This window comes from Heptranchias perlo, chromosome 7 (genome assembly GCF_035084215.1).
Source record: "Heptranchias perlo isolate sHepPer1 chromosome 7, sHepPer1.hap1, whole genome shotgun sequence".
NCBI classification, from domain to species: domain Eukaryota; kingdom Metazoa; phylum Chordata; class Chondrichthyes; order Hexanchiformes; family Hexanchidae; genus Heptranchias; species Heptranchias perlo.
The window spans coordinates 34,047,372-34,067,367 of NC_090331.1; the positions used below are offsets into that span (position 1 = coordinate 34,047,372).

General features: G+C 42.2%; 1 protein-coding gene and 1 long non-coding RNA gene across 9 annotated transcripts in view; one reads left to right on the plus strand and one right to left on the minus strand.

Annotated features, from left to right (window-relative positions):
* Positions 1 to 19,996, plus strand: part of LOC137323598 (inactive dipeptidyl peptidase 10-like) — a 685,713-nt gene that overhangs the window by 647,045 nt on the left and 18,672 nt on the right. Inside the window, exons 17-19 of the mRNA XM_067987272.1 lie at positions 8,690 to 8,737; positions 11,060 to 11,158; positions 16,559 to 16,628. Of these exons, the coding sequence (XP_067843373.1) occupies positions 8,690 to 8,737; positions 11,060 to 11,158; positions 16,559 to 16,628 (217 nt within the window). The remainder of the gene's footprint in view (positions 1 to 8,689; positions 8,738 to 11,059; positions 11,159 to 16,558; positions 16,629 to 19,996) is intronic.
* Positions 8,620 to 19,996, minus strand: part of LOC137323601 (uncharacterized) — a 138,782-nt gene continuing 127,405 nt past the window's right edge. For all 8 annotated transcript variants that reach the window (XR_010963404.1, XR_010963407.1, XR_010963405.1 and 5 more), the window contains one exon: positions 8,620 to 9,092. This is a non-coding gene — a long non-coding RNA (uncharacterized lncRNA). The remainder of the gene's footprint in view (positions 9,093 to 19,996) is intronic.

The following is a 19,996-nucleotide window of genomic DNA, read 5'->3' on the forward strand; positions in this document are numbered from 1 at the left end:
GTCTTCCAGTCCTGCACCGGATGACGTCTGGCTGTCTCTCTTTCCTGCCCCCCCTCGCGTTGCAGCTCCTGATGGCACTAGCCTGTCAATCAGGCTTGCTGCTGGGCGCGAAACCCAAAGAGGACGTTAACCACTATCAATCAACGTGCGATCGCATCGGAAACGGTAAGTTTGGTTCATGCGGGTTTGCCACACGGCCAATCGCCCCCCCCCCCACCGCTGCCAACCCGCCTCCCCGCTAATATCGGGGCCTATATAACTCTAACTAAGCTGCAAGTGACTTAGAAAATAAAGTAGATCATTGGTCTCCTTAGTTACTCTACCTGGTGGTGAAAAGCAGATAAACTCCAGCAGGTGAACTGTGCAGACAGTTGTGATGATAGTCAAGATGTGATGAGGTAAATTTTGATTTTACTTAGCTTTTTCCCCTTGTCATAATACAAAGTCACAGTAAAAGTGTTTGTTTTGAAAAAGCAAAGATTGAAAATAGGGTGTTACAGATAGTTTGCTGTGTTGCAAAAAACTTTTGATTTTCAAGATTACATTGTTTTTTTCTGGAATCAATCAAAATTAAGAGTATACATTATTCTGTCTTAGTGACTTTATAGGGTGGAAAGTATTTGAACAAATTAATTACATTGTGACAGAATAAAATCATCCACCATGCTTTTTATTAGGGATTTGTAATTTGTGGCATACAAGCTTAATTAACTTCTATCCCGTCTTGTAGTTATATGGATCAATAAAAGAATACAGCCCAGGCAAAAGGCAAAACCAATGGAAAAATACAGGGGTTGAAATCATGCTGTGCATTACTTGTAATGAACGTGTCTACATGTTCTATGAAATTCCTTTGTCTGCTATGTTAAGAAAGCCATAAACCGAGTTATTTTAAATGAATTGAAATAGTGGAGAGAGCAGTTTCATAAAGATATCTATTGTGGTCTTTACTGATATTACCGAGCACCATTTCAACCTGCCAGTATGTACAGAGAAAGTCCATGGTCATCTCTTTTGAAGGTTAAGCATGTTACAGAGCATTTATGCTATACATTTCATTGAGTAAGAGCATGTATTACTTTGTAGAATAGAGGACAGGCTATTTAAAGGGTAAGATCACAAATCAAGTCCTCAAGCTGATCAACTGAGCCTCAATTGCTCAGGATAGAACCATGTTATTTGATCGTACCTTCAAAATGTGTTTTTATTTTATCATCCAGGTTTTACTTTATAATCCAATCTGATCATTTTTCATTATTCTTCTACCACAAATTTACATCACTTCATTTTTGCTGAATCATGATTCAAACTAGTTCCCTTTGAATGCTTCAGCTGAGTCATTGGCCTAAATTTTAACTAGGAGGCATCTCAGCGGGGGGCGGGGGGTATGTCAATAATTGGGTGGGAAACTCAGAGAAAAAAAATCGTGAGGTTTCCCGAGCGACCGCAACTCAATTGAAGCCACTTAACTCAATTTCCGGGTTTCGCATCCTCAAGCTGCACAACGGGCAGACTGCACACCTGCATGATGCATTTAAAGCCCAGTATTTAAAGGGCCACTCCAACAATGCAATTTGAAGGAGAAAGGAGGCTACAAAGACTATGTAACATTCCAGAGCCAAGGCAGTACCTGGGTTCTCTGATGCCACCATGGAGACATTGCTGGGCGCAGTGAGAAGCAGGAGGGAGGTGCTTTATCCACCAGACAGGAGTAAGAAACCTGGTGCTGTCACAAAGAAGGTGTGGCTGGAGGTGGCAGACCAGGTCAGCAGCAGGAGTATGGTGCCCCGGTCGTGGCTTCAATGCAGAAAGAGATTTAATGACCTAACCAGGTCAGAAAAAGTGAGTACAGTTACTGATTGACCTGCATTCTGTGGTGAACATTACCCCCACCTCACACTGCCCTGCGAAGCCTACTCCATTACATCACTCCTCACACCCACTTAAGGTTCAGTGTCAAGTTACCTATACTTTCTGTGCACTTCTTCATTCCTCCAATTTGTGCACCCACCTCTCCCAATCACGCAAATCCTGATGCATTGTGATAAATCTGTCTGATAGTCACCCTCCGATGCATCTGCTTCATTGTCATTCTGACCCAAAGCAATGCATCCATCAAGTGACCACATCACCCTCACTCACTCACACGTCTGTACTTTCTCCCATTGTGGGAGAAGAGAGCGCAAAATCCAAGGGAGAGGGCAGGGGGCCTCCACAAATCGTGGCCCTCAGAGGCAGAAGAGGAGGCATTGCAGATAAGCCTGAAGGTGGAGTGCCTGGCCGTCGGGGATGCCGAGACTGGCACCCGGAAAACGTCTGGTGACAGAATTTTAACATCCGTCACACATAATATGGATTGACGTTATCAATGATTGATCTGTTGCACACCTCAGTAAGCTCATTGCAACATTACTTCTGACATGATTCTTAATATTTCTGTATGTTCTCTTCCAGGGGCGTCACGGACTGAAGCCGTGGTCGAGGGCGATTCCTCAGAGGAGCTCCCGGCCTTTGAGGGTGCACGGTCACACCTTAGCGAGATACTCACACCTCAGTGGGTCCTATTAGAGAGGTAGTTGGGTTGTCACCTGGTTAATCAACACACACAAATATGCACGAATAGACACTGGTGGCAGGGGCAGCGGTGGAGAGTTCGTGTCGGTGGACGTACTCCTCTTCAAGCTCTGCTCAGCTTGGCACAGATGCTGAACCCTGAGGGCTATCCTTGCGAAGGAGAATGATCGAGGTACAGGAGCAACTTTGCGAGGGAGTGGAAAAAGTGCCATGTACACTCGCCACAATAGCGGAGCGAATGGAGGAGTCCAACTCTATCGCTAGTGGATTGGTGGCGCAGGTAAGTGCGGGAATGGTGTGCGATGGAGAGAATGGCAGCCTCCTTTGAGCTTCACACACAGCTCATAAATGAGTCCATTCAGGCCCTGTCAACGGCCATGCGGACTCAGGGCGAACAACATTCTGCTGCCTTAGATAGGCAGACAGATACACCAGCACTGGCCTCACAAGGCATCACACATGTCCTCCAAACTGTTGTCCAGCAGAGTGGTAGGAGTAATGTGGCCGTGGCCCAGGAGCGGGATGATGGCAAAAGGGGACATGGAAATGGGGACGCCATTCAAAGCGCTCCCACGTTTCACCCATTGCTCCCCCCTCAACTGGTACCCGCAATGCTGCCTCCTCTCCAGGTGGCCGAGTCTGCCCCTGCACAGGTGGAACAATCTTTAGAGGGGCCCTCACAGGCTCCAAAACCCAGAGGGCGTAGGCTGAAAGCATCTAAGGAGTCCAAGCATGAATCTGAGCAACCTGCCACTACCTATTCTGCAGCCATAGGGGATGCACAACATAGAAGCTGTAGGAAGAGGAAGTTGAAGGTTTTGTAATCACCAAGGGTATGCACAAGGGTGTCTGTCATGTTTTTCATTTATATTTGGTTTATGTTAACTTCACATTAAATGTTATGATTCTCACCACCGCTGCCACGTCTTGCCCATTCTTGAGTCCCTTTTGTGAAAGCACCCTTAGATGTGGTTCCTCATGAACGGCGAGGCTAGATGCCACCCATTGGGTGCGTTTGCAATGTTTGTATGTGTCTTTGTATGATTGTTTTGTGCAACCTGGGTGGGGGGGTTGTAGTTGTGTGGTCCTTACAGGTGGTCTGAGTACTTAGCTGTAGTCACTTTGCAGGTCTCCCTATAAGAATCTAACAAATATGAGTGACTCCCTGGCATGACAAGCAGCCAAGTGAGACGCTGCTCTGACGATGATTCGCCCATCGTCATCCTCCTCATCCTCCTCCTCGTCTTCTTCAATGTTGATGGCAGGTGCGGCTGCTTCTGGAGCGCATGGGACTTCATCCACTGGTAACCCTCTCTGTTGAGTGATGTTGTGCAGGATGCAACACATGACTATTATTCTACGGTGAGTACTGAAGGGCTCCCCCAGATCGATCCAGGCACCTGGAGCGCATCTTCAGCATTCCTATGGCTTGCTCTATGATAGACCTGTTGGTGCTCTGACAGTCGTTGTAATGCTTCTGTGCCTCACTGGTGGGGTTCCACATAGATGTCATGAGCCACATCTGCAAGGGGTATCTCTTGTGTGTCTTGTGCCTGGAAGAGGGCCGGGATGTTGGATTTGCACAGAATGAAGGAATCATGGCAGCTTCCCGGGAATTTGGCACACACCTGCAGAAACCTCTTCCGGTGGACGCAAACCAGCTGCGCATTGATAGAGTGATATCCTTTTCTGTTGATGAGCATTCCTGGCTCATGTGGAGGTGCTCGGATTGCTATGTGTGTGCAATCAATTGCATCCTGTACCCGTGGGAAGCCAGCCAAAGAATGGAAACCCACTGCCCTCTCTGTCTGGCTGACATCGTCGATGGGGAAGTTGACGTAGTGGGATGCCCTGGCAAACAAACTATCTGTGATCAGTCGTATACACTCATGGGCAGACGACTGAGAGATCCTGGTGATGTCACTGGCAGCGCCCTGGAAGGAGGCGAAGACGTTGAGGGCAGTGGTGACTTTAACTGCGACGGGCAATGCGTGGCCACCGGGCCCAGTTGGGAGCAGCTCAGCATGAAGGAGCCTGCAGATGTCTGCATCCACCTGGCCACTTAATCTTGGCCTTCGTAGGCACTCCTCCTTAGAGAAGTCCAGGAAGCTCAGCCTCTGCCTGGAGACCCTCTCACGAGGTGAGCTCCTCCTGCGACGTCGGGCCCTTCGTTGTTCCCCTCTCAGCTCTTCTGCAGGTACTTGTGGTGCATCTCTGTCTTGTGGAGCTGCAATGCCCAGAACTGCCATGCCTGCCGTGAATGGTGATGTGCCTCCCCCTCAGATGTACTGCTGAATACATTCATTGCGACCTCATCCTGATGGTGTCAGTTTGAGGGAGTCCAAATGCGGGCAAGTATGTGTGAACAGAAGAATTCTGAGTGTGAACAAAGAAATTGTGTGTCTAAACACTAAGAGCACCCAGCCAAAGGTTTGTCTGCTAGAACTGCTTGCCCTGCTGCAAAAACTCACTTTTAATCCCCATTTGTCAATCACTGGTTTAAATGTCCAAATGGCTGCTGGCTGCAACTCGCCTCTCTTTCCGTGGCATGTTTCAGAGGCCACGTGAGACACGTTCAGGCAGAGTTAAAATTGATTCTCTGCCTCAATCTCCACTAATTTAATTGATTTAAGTACTTCAATGATGTTAATTGCCCCTTTAAATGTCATCCCGCCAGTTTTAATTGCTGGCGAGACTTCCGGATTTCCGAAGCGCCTGCGCACCCAGATGCGTCCAGGTAAAACTAATTTTTCGGCGCATTGGAACAGGGCCTCGTTCCCACTCCAAACTTTTAAAATTTTTATTGTCCCCCCGCCCCCCCCCCCTCGCCCCCAACCCACCAGTTCTTCCGAGTTAAAATCATGCCCATTATTTCCGACACTAATTGCCAGTTTATTTCCTAAACTAATTGCTGCAAGTATGGAGATGTCTTTTGTTTGTTAAGCTCTCATGGCTTCTTTTATCTAAAATTATGTTCTCTAGTTCTCCTAGTCAGGTTTTGCACAAAATATAAGTCTACATCACCCTTATTCATTTTCTCCCTTTTTATTATTTTCCCCAATGACAAAAGATTAAGCTGCCTTACTCTTCAAAACTCATTAACCTAGAAATTCAATGGCACTGTGTCTGTTTATTGGGCGCTAAATGGGTGCCTAAGCCTTCAATATGGTAGATAGGAATTGCACTCTCATTACGACCCGGAAGTGTGCCGACTGCCGTATTGGTATAGGCAAAAAATAGGCGTCCAAGGCCCGCACCTGATACGGACGTTAGACCCATTGCATAGGCAAATAAGGGGCCGAACATTTGTTTTAGGCCCCCTCTGCAATATTGGGTTGCCCTGAGGCAGTTAGCACCGGCGTTCATGAAACCAGGTCTACATGTGGTCTAACTAGCGATCAGGCTGCCACCAAAAAGGTAAGATTTAAAAATGTACTTACCTCAATCTGGAGCCGAAAGGAGCAGGAGCGCTCCTCCTGGCTCCATATTCAAACCACGTGGGCCGCTGCCAGCCACTGCTTCCCCCGTCCACCAGATTGCAACCTCAAACCACGCCCCCCTCCCCCCCACACTCTGATCGGTGCCACCACTTCTCTGATCCCGGCCACCGCTACCCTTCTCGATCCCGGCAATGATTACCTCCCTCCCAGTCGGCCACCTCCTGGTTTCCCCTTCTCCTGAACATTTGTCTCCTGGCTGCCTCCCTCTCCCGGTCACCCTCCTCGCTCAGTATCCCACTGTCCCAATCGCCCACCCTCCAGTTGCCCCCATCTACCAAATGCCTCCTTTAAGGGCTTATCTGAGAGCTGCTACCGGCAACAAAGTGGCCCGATCTCCAAGACCTCTTTTCCTGCGAGCTGCCTGGGGTCACCCACTACAAGGCCCAATATCAGGTGCGTCTCAGGCCTATCCATTCAGGTGCAGGGAGTGCCCGACTTCAGACACGAACAAATTTTTCCATCAATTATCTCACATCTGTAGTTATATTTTCTAGTTGATTTTCACTTGTTTGCCTGGCATTAACGATGCAGTAATGGCCTCAAAATGAGGTAAGTAGCCTTACTGCTCTGTTAACCCTGACTATGTGGCTTCCTCCATTTTGAAAGGGACCTACTGTCAACTGTCCAAAGCGCCTGTCTGTTCCAGGTGGTAGGTCCTTTTTGATAATCAAATCGTGGTCCTATGACCTGATGAAATGTATCCCAGGACGTTAAGGGAGGTTAGGGAGGAAATTGCGGGTCCCCTAGCAGAGATATTTGAATCATCCACCGCTACAGGTGAGGTGCCTGAAGATTGGAGGGTAGCAAATGTTGTGCCTTTGTTTAAGAAGGGCGGCAGGGAAAAGCCTGGGAACTACAGACCAGTGAGCCTGACATCTGTAGTGGGTAAGTTGTTAGAGGGTATTCTGAGGGACAGGATCTACAGGCATTTGGAGAGGCAGGGACTAATTAGGAACAGTCAGCATGGTTTTGTGAGAGGAAAATCATGTCTCACGAATTTGATTGAGTTTTTTGAAGGGGTAACCAAAAAGATAGATGAGGGCTGTGCAGTAGACGTGGTCTACATGGACTTCAGCAAAGCATTTGACAAGGTACCGCATGGTAGGTTGTTACATAAGGTTAAATCTCATGGGATCCAAGGTGAGGTAGCCAATTGGATACAAAATTGGCTTGACGACAGAAGACAGAGGGTGGTTGTCGAGGGTTGTTTTTCAAACTGGATGCCTGTGTCCAGCGGTGTGCCTCAGGGATCGGTGCTGGTTCCGCTGTTATTTGTTATTTATATTAATGATTTGGATGAGAATTTAGGAGGCATGGTTAGTAAGTTTGCAGATGACACCAAGATTGGTGGCATTGTGGACAGTGAAGAAGGTTATCTAGGATTGCAACGGGATCTTGATAAATTGGGCCAGTGGGCCGATGAATGGCAGATGGAGTTTAATTTAGATAAATGTGAGGTGATGCATTTTGGTAGATCGAATCGGGCCAGGACCTACTCCGTTAATGGTAGGGCGTTGGGGAGAGTTATAGAACAAAGAGATCTGGGAGTACAGATTCATAGCTCCTTGAAAGTGGAGTCACAGGTGGATAGGGTGGTGAAGAAGGCATTCAGCATGCTTGGTTTCATTGGTCAGAACATTGAATGCAGGAGTTGGGATGTCTTGTTGAAGTTGTACAGGGCATTGGTGAGGCCACACTTGGAGTACTGTGTACAGTTCTGGTCACCCTATTATAGAAAGGATATTATTAAACTAGAAAGAGTGCAGAAAAGATTTACTAGGATGCTACCGGGACTTGATGGTTTGACTTACAGGGAGAGGTTAGACAGACTGGGACTTTTTTCCCTGGAGAGTAGGAGGTTAAGGGGTGATCTTATAGAAGTCTATAAAATAATGAGGGGCATAGATAAGGTCGATAGTCAAAATCTTTTCCCAAAGGTAGGGGAGTCTATAACGAGGGGGCACAGATTTAAGGTGAGAGGGGAGAGATACAAAAGGATCCAGAGGGGCAGTAGTCGAGGCGGGTACAATTTTGTCTTTTAAAAAGCATTTGGACAGTTACATGGGGAAGATGGGTATCGAGGGATATGGGCCAAGTGCAGGCAATTGGGACTAGCTTAGTGGTATAAACTGGGCGACATGGACATGTTGGGCCGAAGGGCCTGTTTCCATGTTGTAACTTCTATGATTCTATACAGAACCCCGATTGCCATTTTAGGTTGGAGCTTGTTTTTTTTTGTAATCTTCAATGTCTAAAGTTTGTACTACAAAAACATGAAATGTAAAATATAGTTCTGTTGCTACCTGTGTTTGCAATATACAGGAGAGTGTTATGATGTAATCGTATGATTCATATAAATTAACATAAGGATTATATTAACATGCCAGTAAAAAGTGTAAAATGAAATATACTCCCATGAAAATAGACAAATATGACCCACCCTCATCCCTCGGTGTTGCTTCAGATCAGAAGGCAATGAAAATTTTTTAAGTTGTGAGAACGAATAGGATCCTATCATCTCCAACTTATATAATACAGCAGCACATAAGTAAAATAATTTAATGTTACAGAATATTAGAATAATCTTATTTACTTATTTTCTGTGTTTCATGCAGGTCACAATATACCAATGGTCTCTGTCCATAGCACAAGCAATCCAAACAGTAAGTATGTAATTCTAAATCTATAAAATTCATTTACTTGGAACCATTTAAGAATTCCTTTGCTAATGAGCTGAAAGTCATTTTGTGCTTTAATGGTTTAACCACTCTAAACTCTTTTGAATGCAAATAAATCCATTGGACCCCAAAAGTAAAACCCAATTATTATGTAATAAAAGCAGAGCTGAACGATTTACTATAATGGTTAGTTCTTGTTGGTGTGTAGTGAAGAAATGTCGCTGTGCCATAAAGGGCCTCAGGCATTCGCCTTTGTTCCTCTACTTCGTTCTGAAGGAGCACTGACTTTCAATATGGCCGATGAGATGGTGCGTTTTGATTAGATTTGCCTCACTGCCACCTGTGACAGAAAAAGATTTGTAAAACAGCTTTTCATGAAGTGATTGCCCCTTTAAAAGCCAAGAATGTAACCAAGGATATTACATTTCTATTGCAAACTGTAGAAGCAGCAGAGTAGATGCCATCAATTTTTATTGATTTTAACCTTCCTCATTTTAAAATTTACAAAATGATTGCCTTGCTCTCAGAGCTGAAGATATTCACATGAAGACAACAGGCCGGGGGGGAATGGAGAAAATAATCAAGTGAAAACCGTTTTTTGATGGTAAATGACCTTGACCTTCTGTTGTCAACCACAAAGTGCATTTAAGTTAATTGGCCATTAAAAAATGGTAACCAAAAGCTTTTATTTGCTTTTAATTTAACCAACTTAATCTTGATCAGTCTTGGCTCAGCTGGTAGCATGTTTGCTTTTGTGTCAGAAGGCTGTAGGTTCAAGCCCCATGCCATAGAATTGAGCACACTGGTATAAAACACTGGTTAGGCCACAGCTGGAGTACTGTGTGCAGTTCTGGTCGCCACACTACAGGAAGGATGTGATCGCTTTGGAGAGGGTGCAGAGGAGATTCACCAGGATGTTACCAGGGCTGGAGCGCTTCAGCTATGAAGAGAGACTGGGAAGATTGGGTTTGTTTTCCTTGGAGCAGAGGAGGCTGAGGGGGGACATGATTGAGGTGTACAAAATTATGAGGGGCACAGATAGGATGGATACTAAGGAGCTTTTTCCCTTCGTTGAGGGTTCTATAACAAGGGGACATAGATTCAAGGTAAAAGGCGGGAGGTTTAGAGGGGATTTGAGAAAGAACTTTTTCACCCAGAGGGTGGTTGGAGTCTGGAACTCACTGCCTGAAAGGGTTGTGGAGGCAGGAACCCTCACAACATTCAAGAAGCATTTGGATGAGCACTTAAAATGCCATAGCATACAAGGCTACGGACCAAATGCTGGAATATGGGATTAGAGTAGACAAGGCTGATGGCCGGCGCGGACACGATGGGTCGAAGGGCCTCTCTCCGTGCTGTATAACTCTATGACTCTATAATCTAGGCTGACACTTCAGTGCAGTACTGAGGAAGTGCTGTACTGTCAGAGGTGCCATCTTTTTGATGAGATGTTAAATCGAAGCCCAGTCTGCCTCCCAGGTGGATGTAAGAGATCCCACAACATTATTTGAAAATGAGCAAGGAAGTTCTACAGGTGACGGAGCTAAGATTTATTCCTCAACCAAAATCACTAAAAAGAAATTATTTGGCCACTTATCTCATTGCTGTTTGTGGGACCTTGCTATGCATAAATTGACTGCCATGTCTCCCTACATTACACACTGACTACACTTCAGAAGTACTTAATTGGCTGCGAAATGCTTTGGAATGGTCCAAGGTCATGAAAGGCACTAAATAAATGCACGTTAGCCAAAATTTAGTAATTAGCAGATCCTGCAAACATATTGCTGCCTCTGGTTATTTAACAATAGCTCGATGTTCGTGTCATGGCTCTTGAAGTTTATTGTCAAATACAGAACCAATAAAGTCGGCATATTATTGCTGTCACACAGATAAAGGTGACTGAGCTGGTTTTCCTGTCATCTTAAAATGAAATGTATTGTTCTGATTAATGAGAGCAAGATTGGGCCATAAAATAAGGTTAAAGTAAGGTGAAGCCAAGCTCACAAATTTCTATCATTAAATAGTGCATTAGTAAATACAAAGTAAGAAAAAGGTTTCAGTTCTGTTTTAAATTGTTCTCATAATTTTATTAACCTTGTTATATTTGCATGGATCTATTAAATAATTTCCTATTGTGAAACTTGCTGTCATCCATAAAAGTGCTGTACACTGTAAGTGGTATGATAAAAGCAATGTACTTGGTAAGGGTATTGAAATGTTAGGTAGCCTTGAAGATTGATACAAAAACTGTCATGCTTTTTATGATGCATAAACAAACATATTTATTTCATTTTAATTATACAGATTCCTACATATTGGAAAATAATGCTGTTCTGCATGAATGTATTAAAGGGAAAAGGATCCACAAACCAGAATACAGGACTGTTCATATTGCTGATTATGGTGCGTTAATTATGTTCGTTTTAGCTCATTTAACTGTAGAGCAGTGGGTTACACAATCTAGCTTCAGTGATTTGTGGCTATAGGCTCTGGTGGCTGCTGAGAAGCGTTCCAATGTAGATTTAAAAATAGATAACAAAACACACAAGGTTCACTGTAAACAGAAAAATTCCACAACAAAACTCAATATTGTGGAGCAAAAATCAGTAGGTATATATAAAATATCAAGAATCCATAACAAAGTACAAGTGATCTGAACGAAATTCCATTAGGTCACTTTAAAATTTAATCGGTCTCAATGAAACACATAATCATAGATTCAAATACTTTGGATGGTATTCAGGCAGTCAGGAGTGGAAAATTGGTAGGAGCCTCACCCCGCGGGAACTTTGCCCACTTTGCACCAATGCATTTTTCAGTAGGCAGGACCATTGGCAGAGGATGTGCCCATCTCAAACAGATGGGCATTTAACTTTAATACTAATTTGGATGACTAGAGTATATGAGTAATTTGAGACATGACGTGGTAAGTGTAGCATGCTTGGGAAGAAAAAGGTGACTTTGGACCTATGGTTCCCAAAGCTCTCCACCACTGGGGTTTTCCTCGTGTCATTTCTGGATCTATTGTAGACTAATTGATAGATATCTATTGGTATGATAAGTCAACAACTCCATTATTATTGTACCAGGATGGGAGAAGGCGAACTCGATGGACCTTGGTCTTTCTTCGTCTAGCAATTCTTATGTTCCTATGTCTAACAAAAGGGGCAGAACAAAAGTATCCCATTATCTGAACTAGATACCATTGCCTGAAATTTCCACGGAAGCTCTCCCGATCCCCCACCGTAGCTTTGGCAAAAGATCATCAGAAACTCCAGTGAAACGGCATTAAACAACCGTTAACACCATTTCTCTGGGGTTTCCACCAAAGTTACGGTGTGTGGAGGTCTGGAGTTCCGTGAATCATGCACATTGACCTCCATGAACAATTCTCCAATCAGTATTCACATGGAATGATGCTCCACCCACAGAGCCTCGTCTCGCAATATTTACCCATAAATTAGCAATATGATTCAGAGAGGCCATAAGGATGGTTGTGACATGAATTGAAAATCTATCACTGTGTTTCAACAGGGGCTTCTCCTTTGAGGGTGAGGTTTAAGGCATGTTGTTGGGATAGAGTGAGGTTTATCCTCCAGCCAGCCTGCGTTAAACATGACCTTAGTGCTCGTGATAATACTCAAAAAACGTTCTATTCATGACTGTCACCTTAAACACAAAATTTAACAACAATTATCAATTTTAAAGAAATGAACTGGAGAACTAGAGCAGAAATCACTTCACAACAGATGTGTCGTCATGCCCCTTTAAGTATCTGACCTGACATAACCAGTCAACAGAAGAAAATAGAAGTGTAATAACAAACAAAATAATTGATTCGAAGGTCAAATGTATCAGTTAGTTCTGTAGATTATTTCTTATACTATTTTCTTGTTGATCAGTGATATAATTTTCACCATTTTGAAGTGACTTACATTGTGACTGTCTGTATTTAAATCAGACTAATTGTGACTTATTGCTAATTCATGCAGAGATCTTGTATTACATTCAGAATTTATGGTATTTCACACATAGATATTGGCTCATGTAGCACAATACTGAGTTTTATTGTAACTATGTACTTTGTGACATTGATGTAGATTATTTTTAATTTTAATTTGGTGTGATTATTTTCTGTATTTTACATTTCCAAGCTACCACAATTGGCAATTCATTCAGTAAATTAATTTGTCTAGAATTTTATTATTTGACGGAAGTAGAACATATTTGTGATAACTAACAGATCAGGTTGTCCTCTATTACATTGTTGTAAATGTTAATCATGTTCGCATTCCCCCACTCTTCCCCCTTAGCCCTGCAATTTTTTTCCCTTCAAGTATTTATCCAATCCCTTTTGAAAGCCATGATTGAATCTGCTTCCACCACCCTTTCAGGCAGTGCATTCCAGATCATAACTACTCGCTGCGCAAAAGAGTTTTTCCTCATGTCACCTTTTTTTTTTGCCAATCACCTTAAATCTGTGTCCTCTGGTTCTCGACCCTTCCACCAATGGGAACAGTTTCGCTTTATTTACTTTACCTAAACACTTCATGATTTTGAACACTTCTATCAAATCTCCTCTCAACCTTCTCTGCTCTAAGGAGAACAACCCCAGCTTCTCCAGTCTATCCAGGTAACTGAAGTCCCTTATCCCTGGAGTGTTTGACTAACTTGATTGAGTTCTTTGATGAAGTAACAGAGAGGGCTGATGTGGGTAGTGTGGTTGATGTGTGTATAGACTTTCAAAAGGCACTTGGTAAAGTACCAGATGATGGACTGATTAGCAAAATTGAAGCCCATGGGATTAAAAGGATAGTGGCTGCATAGATACAAAATTGGCTAAGGGACAGAAAGCAGAGAGTAGTGGTGAATGGTTGTTTTTCAGACTGGAGGGAAGTATGCAGTGGTGTTCCCCAGGGTTAAGAGGAAATTGGATAGAGGTGTTCAAAGTCATGAATGGTTTTGATAGAGTAAATAAGGAGAAACTGTTTCCAATGGCAGAAGGATCGGTAACCAGAGGACACAGATTTAAGGTGATCGGCAAAAGAACCAGAGGCGATATGAGGAAACATTTTTTTATGCAGCGAGTTGTAATGTTCTGGACTACACTGCCTGAAAGGATGGTGGAAGCAGATTCAATAGTAACTTTCAAAAGGGAATTGGATAAATACTTGAAGAGAAAATATTTACAGAGCTATGGGAAAAGAGCAGGGGAGTGGGACTAATTGGATAGCTCTTTCAAAGAGCCAGCACAGGCATGATGGGCCAAATGGCCTCCTTCTGTGCTGTACCATAATATGATACTATTAATATATGGGCAATCTTAACTTGCTTGTTGGTACACTAGTACAATTTTTCCAGTCTTTTTGTACTCCCATCAGATTCAAAGTTATGACACATCTGTCCTCACCATACTTAACTCCAGCTTCCCTGTTATCTTGTACAATATTTTTTTTTAAATCCCCATTACTCTTCCTCTTCCAGCATTAAAACGGAAGCTGCCAGTGGCGTGCTTGGGGAAAATGACATGACAAATGATTCACTCTCTAATTGTTCTTTCACATTACCTAGGAAAATCTTATTTCTGCTCCCGTAGATATCTTTGTAAATTTTTACAACCATCTCCCCAAAAAATGAACCCAAATTGGCCATGAACTTAAACAAGATCTGTCATTGTACACATTATAATTTCCTTTGCAACGTTTGCTTAGAGAAATTGAATTTTTGAACTCTAGCCATTAAGAAGAAAAATTTGAGGCATTGTAATATAATTCAATGCAATTGATTTTTTTTAAAACTCTGATTAACAAAACCATCCATTTTGATTAGATTTTTCATATTATTCCAAGTTGTGTGTTTGACTGGAAAATTGCACTACATATTTTATTCTCCCTGTCTGTGTTCAGCTGTTTAAGTGGATATATGTTTAAACCTACAATGTTATCTGACAGGAAATCAGTCAGAATTGAATTGAATGAATTAAATGAAAAGGCATGTTTCTGATATTACATCCAGACTTACTGCTCATAATATTTGCCTTCCCAATTATGTAAAGGGTTTTTCTCTGTGCACTATATGTATCAAAATCAGAAACCCATTTGTAACGAACAAGCTTATGATTCTGTTACAGAGAAAGCCTTCCGGGTTTACGATTTTGTTGCAACAAAAGCCTCCTTTTATGACTTTGATTTCCGGGAATTTGGGTTTATCCTGATTCCATACTTCGATTTGAAATCACAAGTAACATATCCTGTTCTCTGGGAAATATTATAATTCATCAGGAATTCAGTTTCCATATCCTGTGTACAGAAATGTAAAGCCAAATAACTCTTCATCAACATTTTGCCTATTTTTAAAAGTAGAAGAATAGGGCAGATGGATTGTATAGTTTCACCTCTATACTAATTCAGTGCTTTGACAGATTAGCCAATTGTAAAGTTCAGACAGGTAGTAACAAGATGTTCAGCTGGTATTTATTTGAAATGTAGATTATCTTTGGCAAGCACACAAATGTTTTACTTCATATAATCCTTTGATAGGCAGTTTTCTATGTTTGCTCTGGGCTTTTTTGTTCTTACTGCACCATTGTTTTTCATGCAAATACAAATTGGATTGCATTTGTTCTTCAACACAAACATAAACATGATTTTTGGCTTTGTGTACAGATTGGGCTTCTCAATGTGACTACTTTAGTCCCAGTAAAAAGGGAAAATTAGCTGTGGAGTTCAGTGATCACCAACAAATCCAATTTCAGCTGCCAGTCCCCTCTGCACGATAAACCATACTGACATTGCTCATGGGGAAGAAAGACTTCCTAAATGACAACAAATATTTTTTTGTGTAAATGGCAGCTGTCAATACTATCTGTATTAACATAAATACTTGTGACATTATGCTAGATGGAGATATGACCTTATATTACAGACATTCCTGGTAGTGCAAAACAGAAGCCAGAAATCTAAGCCATATTCTCATTCGCTGTCAAACAAATGTCTCTTGGCTAGCAGGAAATACAAATCCTTTTTCTTATGCCAATGGAGGAAAAAATAATAAAAGCATTTCCCTTACTGTGACTTTAGCCACTGATGGCTCTCATTCAACTTTCACTCATCATGACACAGGGAAAACCCATGGCAGGATAGATAAAATGGCAACATGCAGTGTTGTCCTACAGATTGGCACCATAATATCTTTTAAAGGGACAAATCAATCAATATCTAAAATTAACTGAATTAAATTCAGACAGTTGCAAATTTACCTGAAGTGGGCCAATTTTAACCCTCTTTCCCTGTGGCCCACAGCAATATGGATGTTAGTTACACACCAACTTCACTGCTAGGGCACAAATGGTGAAAAATACATTATATGATGCAAATGACAAGATTAGATCATATATCTCTGTCCATATTTGGGCATAGATACTAGACTCCTAACATCACTTCTGGCAGAAAATTCAAAAGTGACTTTGGATAGAAGGGAGCTTTCAGATTGGCTCCCTGCCTGATTTTCCTCCCCTTGTCCAACTAGGTAATGTCACGTTACCGGTGTAATTAATCAGGAAATCAACCCCGGGTTCTTTATAATGAATACTTCTGTCTGTTTTTACATGGTTTTCTTTTCCTATGACAATTCATGCTATCACATTGCCTGCATTTGTAAATGGTTTGAATGCTATTTGCATCGTGAAGAAACTTGTTTCAGATTTCATAAATATTAGTCAAACACAAATGTCATATTTGTGCACAATTTAAAGCTTACTTTGAAACAATAACTCTGAATACTGCTTGTGCCTTTTGTTCTCAGAACTCACTCTGCAGTTGTCCTATCCTGAGGGCTTTGATGAAAACAACCAATATCCCGTTCTACTGGTTGTGTAAGTAATCCTGTTATTTAGGATTCAAACTCACTGCTGACAAATATATTGCTAAGCAATAAGAACACAACTCTTATTCCACTCTTAAATACTATGTGCTTGACATCCCAATATTTGCCAATCTGAGTGAAATTGTAGATGTGAGTAAAGAGTGATGGAATGTTGGATGAAAGTGCCAACTGCTCTGAATAATTCTGCCTTCAAAAAAGTGAATATAAGAAACTTGCGAAAAAGGTCAATTTAGGTAGTTACGGTCTTGTTGAAGGTCATTAATAAGGCTCATGATTTGTCACAGCATGACTTTCCATGATTTTGTAACCTATCTGATTTTGCCTCCATGCAGCATGATTTTTTAAAATTTAGCTTTTTAAATGATTTTTTAAAAATCTGCTGCTAACAATAAATTGTGCTTTTTAATAAAATAGGAATCTAAACTTGGGCATGAAGATCAAATGGAGCAGTGTATGTCTCAGCTGTAGCTGCAATGTGACAGAGCCACGTTATAGCGCCATCTACAGCTGGTATAATAGAGCACTTCCAGTACAGGACAACTGATATTCCAGCTGATGATACCCATCTCAAAAGGCACAACTTGTTTTGGCAGCATTAGATTTAAACAGAAAATTCCATTCAAATCATTATGCCAGGTTTCTGCCAATGCAATCAGCTGTTTTCAAATTCACTACAATTTTTCTCAATTTTTGGTAAAACTGTCTCGTAAGTTTTGGGTAAATTTCTAACCTTAATGATAAACTCAGGCAGCATCCAAGACCTGGCATTATAATTGGAACATTATAAAATATCATCACAACACTGAGAAAAATAAATAGTATAGAAGAGTTTCCTGTCAGAAAGCAAGGGTGCAGTCACCATTTATTGGTATGTTGAAGCAGAAGATGAGCAGGAGGTGAAGAGGACAAACTAGGAGCACAGAGGCACAAGTGACATGTGACTCACAGCAAGTACTCTCCTTGCATTAGCTATCTCACCACAGTTAGCTATCTGGGCATGGTGAAGGAATAGTACTTGAGGAGCCCAGGCTCACCGGGGAACCTATGACTAAATCGAGCAGGGTGTATCATGAAAGAAAGAACATGCATTTATATAGCACCTTTCACAACCTCAGGAAGTCCTAAAGTGCTTTACAACCAGTTAAGTACTTTTGAAGTGCAGTCACTGTTATAGGAAACGTGGCAGCCAATTTGTGCACAGCAAGATCCTACAAACAGCAATGAGATAATGACTAGATAATCTTTTTTTAGTGAACGTTGGGTGAGGGATAGATATTGTCAAGGACACCGGGGAGAATGCCCCTGCTATTGTTCGAAATAGTGCCATGGGATCTTTTACGTCCAACTAAGAGGGCAGATGAGGCCTCAGTTTACTGTCTCATACGAAAGACGGCACCTTCGACAATGCAGCACTCTCTCAGTACTGCGCTGGAGTGTCATAAGAACATAAGAAATAGGAGCAGGAGTAGGCCATACTGCTCCGCCATTCAATAAGATCATGGCTGATCTTCTACCTCAACTGCACTTTCCTGCTCAATCCCCATATCACTTGATTCCCTTAATGTCCAAAAATCTATCAATCTCAGTCTTGAATATACTCAACGGCTGAGCATCCACAACCCTCTGGGGTTGTGGATGCTCAGCCGTTGAGTATATTCAACGGCTGAGCATCCACAACCTTTGGAATTCTCTACCCCTCTGGGGTAGAGAATTCCAAAGATTCACAACCCTCTGAGTGAAGAAATTTTTCCTCATCTCGGTCCTAAATGGCCAGCCCCTTATCTTGAGACTATGACCCCTAGTTCTACACTCTCCAGCCAGGAGAAGCAGTCTCTCAGCATCTACCCTGTCAAGCCCTCTAAGAATTTTATACGTTTCAATGAGATCACCTCTCATTTTTCTAAACTCCAGAGAATGTAGACCCATTCTACTCAATCTCTCCACATAGGACAACCCTCTCATCCCAGGAATCAATCTAGTGAACCTTCATTGCGCCCCCTCTAAGGCAAGTATATCCTTCCTTAGGTAAGGAGACAAAAACTGTACACAGTACTCCAGGTGTGGTCTCACCAGAGCCCTGTACACCACCTTACTCTTATACTCCAACCCCCTTGCAATAAAGGCTAAGTTGCCATTTGCCTTCCTAATTGCTTGCTGTACCTGCATGTTAACTTTCTGTGATTCGTGTACAAGGACACCCAAATCTCTCTGACTACTAACATTTCTTAGTCTCTCACCTTTTAAAAAATATTCTGCTTTTCTATTCTTCCTATCAAAGTGGATAATTTCACATTTCCCCACATTATACTCCATCTGCCACATCTCGCTCACTCACTTAACCTGTCTATATATCCCTTTGCAACCTTTTTGTGTCTTCCTCATAACTTACTTTCCCACCTAGCTTTGTATCATCAGCAAACTTGGATACATTACACTTGGTCCCCTCATCTAGGTCATTGATATATATTGTAAACAGCTAAGGCCCAAGCACTGATCCTTGTGGCAGCCCACTAGTTACAACCTGCCAACCCAAAAATGACCCGTTTATTCCTACTCTCTGTTTTCTGTTTGTTAACCAATCCTCAATCCATGCTGGTATATTTCCCCTAATTCCATGAGCCCTAATCTTGTGTAACAACTTCTTGTGTGGCACCTTATCGAATGCCTTTTGAAAATTCAAATATACTACATCCATTGGTTCCCCTTTATCTACCCTGCTACTTACACCCTCAAAAAACTATAATAGATTTATCAAACACAATTTCCCTTTCATAAAACTCTGCCTAATCATATTATGATTTTCTAAATGCTCTGTTACTACGTCCTTAATAATAGATTCCAGCATTTTCCCTACTACTGATGTAAGGCTAACTGGCCCATAATTCCCTATTTTCTCTCTCCCTCCTTTCTTGAATAGTGGGTTACATTTGCTACATTCCAAGCCACGGGGACTGATCTAGAATCTAGGGAATTCTGGAAGATCAAAACCAATACATCCACTATCTCTGCAACCACCTCTTTTAGAACCCTAGGATATAGGCCATCAGGTCCAGGGGATTTGTTGCCTTTCAGTCCCATTAATTTCTCCAGTACTTTTTCTTTACTAATATTAATTACTTAAAGTTCCTCACTCTCACTAAACCATTGGTTCCCCACTATTTCCGATTTGTCAGCCTAGATTTTGTGTTCAAGTCTCTTTTGTGGAATTTGATCCCACAACTTTCTGACTCAGAGGCGAGAGTGCTACCACTGAGCCACAGCAGACACCTACCCACAATGCTGAGTTTATCCCAGCCATGAAAGTTAAAATTTACCCCAAGAGGGGTGATTTTAACTATCAGGCGGCTGGCCACCTGA